The sequence below is a fragment of the Charadrius vociferus genome, unplaced genomic scaffold, assembly GCF_000708025.1.
Source record: "Charadrius vociferus isolate BGI_N301 unplaced genomic scaffold, ASM70802v2 scaffold19, whole genome shotgun sequence".
NCBI classification, from domain to species: Eukaryota; Metazoa; Chordata; class Aves; order Charadriiformes; family Charadriidae; genus Charadrius; species Charadrius vociferus.
In genome coordinates, this window is record NW_009650173.1 from 2,837,287 (window position 1) to 2,845,519 (window position 8,233).

Here is an 8,233-nt window from a genome sequence, read left to right on the forward strand (position 1 = left end):
GTTCACCATTGAGAGTTTCAACTGCTTCGCTGCATAGCAATAGCAACTCACAAACAGTATTTGCCCCAGGAATTGTCCCCAGACAGTCTTTGGAAAGTTACTACTTGGAACAAGAGCTAATATATAGGCATGACATTCCCTTTTCTGCCTCATTGCCCTCTGTATGCTAATAAAATGAAGTGACCGTTCCAGAGTAAACACCAGTCCATGTATTATTATTTAAAAACTGTCAAAATATCACAAGGAAACAAATAACAAATGCATGAATGTAATACGAAATTAACTGTAATGTAAGCTTTAAGTATAATCAATACATAATAAGACCTGCATAGAAGAGGCAATACTTTTCAAACCATTGATCTGAAGGATATTTTTTTCTTACATTTAGACTGAGACATTTCCTTTAACTGAGATTTCACAGTGCAGTGTTATGCTTCTTCAGAAATACAAAACCAAAGCAAATTCTATTATAGCATGTGGTGGATGAACTGAGTTATCATGACTGAGGTTCAAATGAAAGAATTTCACTGCTAACTACAAGCTTAACTAATACAAAGAATGTAAAAGCACTTCCTTACCTTTGCGTCCCTATTAATTTACTAAAAAATAGCACCCCTTAACACTTGGAATCGCTGTTTTTACTAGAGAACACAGCTCTGTTAACGTGAAGTCCAGCTTCTTGTGGAAAAGGACCCTGGCATTGTCAGTTAATATTAAATGCAAATTTAGCTGTCTGCTTGTCTGATCTGATCACCATGGTACCCAGATGCTTTATAGATAAGTACAGGAACATAATCCTTAATTCAAAGAGCGCACAATCTGCCAAGGTAAATTTACACAGGGATAAATGCAAAGGGAGCTGTTATTCCAAGTGCAGCTTGCAGGTCTAAGTATGGACTAGGTAACATCACCATTATAGGAGACTTGCGCTGAGGTCAGAAACATTAGTTATTTCTTCACAATAAACTTTGACAACCATAAACTCTGACAATAGCTGCATTAGAGACAGAAAAGCTGAAGGTGGGACTCACAGGACAGTCACAATAGGTTTTGAAGGTGAACTGAGGCAAGGAATATTTTGTGGATCAAGCTGTACATCATGAATACAGAAAGAGGGGGTGATTGCTATTCCAGCCCCAGGAGGGTACTGCCATTTCCAAGATTTGTAAGTCAAGCTTGCCTGAAACAAGGAGATTAAAACAACCCTAAACTTTGGTTTCTTTCACATTGCTTCTAGGTTTCTGAGAGTTTGCAATGTACTGGGATCACACAAACAAGCTTTGTTTCGTAATAGAAGGAAACTAACTTAGAAGAAAGATTGATTGATTCTTATGTAAACCCTTGTTTCCTGGAGCTGAGCTTTCAAGTAAAACATCAAATACTATAGTCGCATAGCAACCTCCCCACCCCCATTACAGGTGGACTGGTTGGCCAGTTCCACCTTTCCTGTTTCTCTAGGCTGCACAAACACAGCGCTTGAATAGGTAGAATTTATGTCAGCAGGGTGAACTTCCTCCTTTGTGGACAACTTGTATTTAAGAAAACAAGAGTTCTACCCAAAACAGCCTGAGGTGGAAACCTCTGATATTCTGTGTTTATGTATTCCAATCCATTACGAAAATGAAGAGCATCTAATGTCTTATAAACTCACTTTTACACCCTCATCATACATTGATTGGATTATTCAGCCAAGTAGAAGGCATTTGAAGTGCAAGCAACACTATGCTTAGATAGTCACTTTTTATTTGCTGTTAAACCCTAGCATTTTTGGAAGCACTCCAGTATCATATCGGATAATCACAATTAACGTTAAATTTCCTGTCACTGATCCTAAGTGAGAACTAACTGCAATCAACTTCTGTTTCTAAAAAGCTTTGTCTATGTGTTTACAACCATGGAAAGCATACACTAGAAAACAACTGAGGCTGAATACCAGTATGCAGAAGTGTGCAACCCCAATTACAAATAAGTACGTTCTGCCCCACCTCACTTTGTTCTCTTTTTCATTTGTTGGATGATGACTGCTATGCTAAATACTGGCAAGTTCCTCTTTGATTTCCAGACATCCTTTGATGCCTCTATTTTCCTTCCAGATACTTCTACTTTCTGCCCTTATTATTACCTTTGAGTATTAATACCCTTACAACGTGCATGACTTTTTCTAAAATAAAGTTAAGTCAAAATACTTTAAAAATTATTCATCGTTGCAAGCTGTGACTCATAGCAAGATTCATAGAAAGCCACTTCTGATGTCAAATAGTAATGCGGCAGGAAAAAGCCCTGTAATCTAGACATAAAAAGCCCCGAAGTTACTGCCATGCCATTTTCTCTGTTGGGCAGCTGCCAGGTACGTGCTGCTTGTCCCCTCGCTGGGCTTCCAGCCGAGCCGGAGTGGTGTTTGTCTGCCACCTCCCGGGTGAGTCACAGAGCTGGGGACACGGCAGTGGTCACAAGCCAATAGGGACGGGCCCCTAGAAGAGATCTAGCCATGGCAGACATCAATAAACACATTTTAACTACTTCAAAAACGCTTAGGTTCCAAAGTCAAACACTCAGAAATTTGAGAACACTGCATTAGTGAACTGTGCTGCTGTATTTGGACACGTTACTTTATCTTCATCCCTCTAGCAGCAAGGCTCGTTTTGGACTCCGCTTTAATTCAGTACACAGCCAAAGAGCATTATTCAGTTGGAGGGGGTTTTGTTGGTTTGGTTTTTCGTTTGGTTGGTTGGTTTGGGGTGGGTTTTTGTGGGTTTTTTGTATTTATTTTTAATTTGATTTTTTTTTTTTTAATTTTGTTCTGCAATTTCAGTCTTTCTAGATTTCTTCTGTTTTTCTGCCTGGAAATTTTGTCCAAGCAGAACTGGAGGATGTTAGTCTCTCTCTCTGATTTTCAGCCCCTTGGATACTGTTGCAGCCTGGCAGTTGGCATGCAGGAACGCCACAGAAACCGCTGCTGGACATGCGAGAGAGACTGTGCACGTACTGGAGAACTGATCTGCACACATACTATACATCCAAAGCATTCGGGACATGTTGGACTCACTATATGTAGACTATAAATGGTACATCCATAAATATCTGTCCACAAATCTTAAGAAAAAAAAACAATGTAACCCTGCCTCTGAGGATATCCAGCTGTTGGCTTAAACAACTTTCAGCACTATTTTCACTGCTTAATGTTTCATTATTAAAGTACATTCTTAAATAGAGAGAGATCCAGCTTCAGATTTCATTTCATTAGGGTAAATTTTCCAAAGAATCCACAAGGTAATATAAATAAATGTTGATGAATACTAATACTGATCCACAACAGCAAGAAGTGTTATAGAAAGAAAAGAGAACAAATATTGATACTGGGAAAGAACACTAGAGTAAAAACAGAACAAGACTTTTAAAAGCTTGTTCAGTCTAAACGTGGATTATTTATACTTTTCTTGGAAAGTCAAAAAGCTGCTTACAAAAAATAAACTAGGCAATACTGTGTTGAATAGCATTAAATGATAGCCAATTCGAGTAAATGAATTGATGGTGAGAAGGCTAGAAGTCAATTCATAATTTTAATGTCTTATTACACTATTAAAATACATTAGTGCAGCTATGCAGTCCAGTACAATTGTTTTCCATTATTCACCCTAGCTATTCACTAATCCATTCACCTTTGTTTTCTGCTTATATACTAAATTTCTAAATTGGTTTCACTCCTTAAATAAACTAATTTTAAAATCCGACAAATTTCTCTCAATTCTCCTTCAAATCAAAGCTTCCTTTAATTGCATTACACCCACATCATTTACCTCTGCATGTTACCAACTCCTTTCTTTTTAATTTCATAGCAGTCTGTGATCATGAAGCCCGATTCACTGGGTAACAGGGGACACAGAATTTCACCCTTTGCTATTGCTGACATAATTTACATATCTGTACCTGTAATCTAAATGCTTTTCATGACACATGACCATTTCGATATTTTAAAACTCTACTGGGATGATAATCACCAGCACCTGAGACACTGATAGCTGGAATAACACGCACACAGTGTATGCCTACCACAACTCTTTTGTGGACCACTGCCTACAGTAGTCAAACGGGAAAGACAACAACAGCAGGCATGAATTGGAAAGAAGGCAGAACTAGAACAAAATAAGACATCTCCTCTCCAACTACTGATGATAAACAAGACCACTATGGTATCTGGCAACACAGAAGCAGCAACAGATCAAAAATCTTGGCTGCAGCATTTTGACATATTCAGGTCTTCTGTATACCAAACCCCACAGAGCGTGTATCAGTCTGACTGTCTCACATAATAAGCAAGTGGTTCACTACTTCAATATCCTACTTCAGCACCTGTAAATCATGTATTTAGCTCAAAGAAAGGCTCTCTATAGCGCTGTGCTGCACCTGACACGGGGATCAGAGTAAGAAAATGCCCAGAAAGAAACCTATTTCAGAGCATATTACTCAGGCAACAGATCTGATGCCACAGATCCTACCCATCACATACCAATGCAAATAGTTTCACACACTGACATTCCTGTCAGCTGCAAGATCCTTACAGGATACCATTTTCAGCTGAGCAATATTGCCACCATCTCCTCCTCACCACCCAAATCCCCGCAGCTGCTTCCTTCATTCTTCACTACAAATTCCAGCAGTACCAGTGTGGAGCCAAAGAAAATAAACTCAGAAAAGCCTGTTAGCTTGGGTTTTGCTTCCTTCCTCATCTTTGCCATTGATGCAACCAATTAGTGAGGCACACCTTGATCCAAACCAATGGATATCAAATGGGGAGCAAAACCAGTTTGGCACAAAAATACATTTCATTCTTAATTATGGCCTATGGGAATATAAGCTAGACTACCTTCTTTTTTTAGTTCAGAGAATTCCCATGGTGTCGTCAATTTAGAAATACAAAAGGACAGATTATGTGTTCTATAGGGGTGCTCAAGTACTGCAGAACTCAGCTGAGGAAACACCAAGGGCCACCATCACCCTCACCGACAGCAAGACAGGATCCCTCAGTTTTCAGGTCGACACATCTTCGCTCTACATATGTTGAAATCCATCTTAGAGGAAGGGTGACAGAGCCCACAGCCTCCAATAATATTATGGCAGATTGTGGAGAACAATCTCCAGCATCCTCTGCATTCAGGTAGCTTGAGATTCAACATTAACACACAGAAATTAATAGGGCAGTTCAAATCTGACAGCTGTTAAGCATTGTCTCTAGCATTGAGCAGACATAATTATATCCGTGAGTGAAACCTTTTTAAAAAAGTTCCTGAACAATATTTTTATTGGTTGTAGAGTTGCATGTAAAGGGTTGCACAAGCCATGTGATTTCATAACTAGTATTAAAAACTGCTGTGGCAGCTAAAAACACTTGGAAGACAGGTATGTCAGCTCTGTTTGATAACCATTGTCCCAACTCTGTGAAAGCAGTTTCCTTTCAAGTTTACTGCACTTTATGATTTGCCAAGATCTTGGCCTGGCAGTCTTTAAGGTTCAACATCTATTTGTTTTAAGATCTCATTTTCTTCTAGTTGTTTTTTTGTAAGTGACACATTATTTTTCTTTCTTTTTTCCAAGCAAAAATATTTAAGTACCACTGAACTGTAGGTACAGTAGTCTTCAATTCATGTTCAGTTTCAGATTTGTTTTCAATTTCTGCAACCCTCACTTACAGAGCACTATAATCCACAGTAGTTTACTTGTTAACTCATCGCTTGCCATCAAGTTTCATGTCAATTACTGAACTAAGCATGAATCACTACAGCATAGTACATATTAGCAATGTCCTGTTGCTTTGATATCACAAACCATCTGAAAATTAAAGTGCAGCTTTCCCAAGCAGACAGTCCTGTGATCATGTCTTCACTGCTCCAGTTACCTCAGGCAAGAAGCCTTGAGCTACTCCACTCGAGATGACGCAGCTTCAGAAGGAAGGGAAGAAACAGCCACATTCTAAAACAACATTTCAGCTATGCAGAAGGAATTAGCAGCTAAGCTTAGCTGCTGCATCCCCATTATTTGCCCTCACACCACCAGCCAGAAAGCTGATCCAAATCAGCCTGTCAAATGGGTCAAGTAACACAAACTTACCACACTACTGAACTCAAGCCAGTAGACTTTTACAGGAGGCCCAAATTTAAGTTACAGCAAAGCAAAACTTGAGTTAACACTGTTATATCTAAACTCTAAATTTAAGCCAAGGAAACATCTTCAAAGTTACTCTGAAACATAACCTATCATTTACACACAGGTTTTGTAAGTAATACTGCCTCTTGTGAGATTCACACCAAAACACAAACATCTTCATTATAATACAGTTGTGAAAAAGTTCACATTTAACTGCAAAACAAGACAAACTATTAGGGCTTAACTGGTAAGATACAAGATATCCATAAGAATTTAAAATCTAATTTTCTTTCTGTACATTACCGGTCCTTTTAATTTTCTCCAACACATTAAAGAGTTAATACCATGTATTAGCGCTGCAGTTCATACAAGCTATCACAGCAACACTTGACAGAAAGGGAATAGGCACTAGTTGTATACATAGCAGCTGGGATTTTGCCTGAGCTCTGTTCTATGCATGGAATAACAGAAATTAAGAGCAACACCAGTTTAAGAAAGAATGCATTATTTTATTATGTGTGGTGACGGGCTGTAGGAGAAAAGGAGCAAAAGTCTAAATGACATTAGGCATTGTTCAATTTGCTCTTTACTAACTCAATAAGACAAGCATGATGCCCTTGGTGCTGTCATCATTCAAAAACACCTTTATCATTTCATGAAACTGAACAAGGCAATCCCAAAACCAGAAACAGCTAAAATTACTATAGAAATACACTTGAACAAAAAAACAAAGAACTAGAACAGGTCCTGTAGACCTAGAATAACATATACATTATCTAATTGGAAGTTTCACCAGCATTGTTTTAAATGATTACTTATAAGGAATTGGTTCTTAGATGGGAAATAGAAAAACATTACGCTGATGAATTAGAAATGCCTTTTTTTTTTAAAAAAAGAAATTGTATTTGTGTATCAAATCTTTTCAAAACAGAATCTGTTGTTACATGGAAGAAATATCCTATGAGAAACCACAAGTTAGCTTGGTATCACAAATCACTATTCTCTAAGAAATTTCAGGACAGCTTGTCTATCAAGCCAGACATGTCTGTATTTCACTTCTGAAGAACAACAAAATTCTTCAGTACTGAGAAGAAAAATGTTACTCCACAGATGGGTCAAATAAGTGTTTACTATCTGCTCCCCCCTTTTTTTTGTGGGGGTCAAGCTTAAGAATGTTACATAATATGTTTTTCTTATTTTCACACAGTACTGTGGTTTAAGAACTGACTTGTGGAAGATGAAGCAGAAGTTAGCCCAAGGAGTGCTGGTATCAAGTTACTTTAAGTATTTCTGCATAAATATGACTGTATTATACAATTTTAAGAACACTTACACTGCTGTGGTGAAGGCAGCTAAGTCAGTTTTCACCTTGGTATCTGCCAAGCCTCCTTCAATGAGTTTGTTTCGTATAGCAGTTTCTCTGCATTAGCAGATTTAAGCCTTTCTCTCACAGAATGGTGATTACTTTGTAAATAAAAATAAGTAGCTTTAGGGGGAGCTGCCTCCTGTGTCCTTGAGGTCTTTGAGAAAATGATCTCTTAGCCTGTCGTCTGAACTTGCCTCCTTGATTACCAAGAGCTGTTGCGAGGTAAGAAAGATGGGTCTACTGCTAGCAAACATTGCTGACATTACTTCACCAAGGGCAGAGCATCGGCTTACTGTAAAGAAGCAAATGTTCAAGAGGCAACGCTTCGGTAATGAAATAGCCCATGACGAGGCCGCAGGGCCAGGGCTAGAGGTCACCGAAACCTCCTACTTTCTGCCCACTGTCCTTCAGAGTCTCAACAATAAACGGTCCGCCAAGAAACGAGGACCGAGCGACGGGGGAAAACGCCCACGCTGCGACCCTTACGGGCGCCATAAGCATGACTGACGCGGCCGCTCTTCGGGGAGAGCCTCGATCACGGCTCCGGGCCGAGCCCCGGTGCTTCACCGTGCACCCAGACGGCAAGAAGCAGGTAGGGCTAGCTCACCGCAAATCGGCCTGCACCCCACAACGCCGGAGAAGGGAGCCCAGGCCCCGCCACAAGTGCTGGGCCGCCGCGCCCCCCCCTCACCACCAGAGACTCCCTCCGGCGCTTCCAGTGGGGAC

At 39.7% G+C, this 8,233-nt stretch overlaps 1 protein-coding gene across 1 annotated transcript in view; it reads left to right on the forward strand.

The window, feature by feature from the left end:
• The window catches only part of CSTF3 (cleavage stimulation factor, 3' pre-RNA, subunit 3, 77kDa), a 90,796-nt gene that overhangs the window by 31,474 nt on the left and 51,089 nt on the right, over window positions 1-8,233 (forward strand). The window contains exon 2 of the mRNA XM_009892698.1: window positions 7,919-8,099. Coding sequence (XP_009891000.1) covers window positions 7,919-8,099 — 181 coding nt within the window. The remainder of the gene's footprint in view (window positions 1-7,918; window positions 8,100-8,233) is intronic.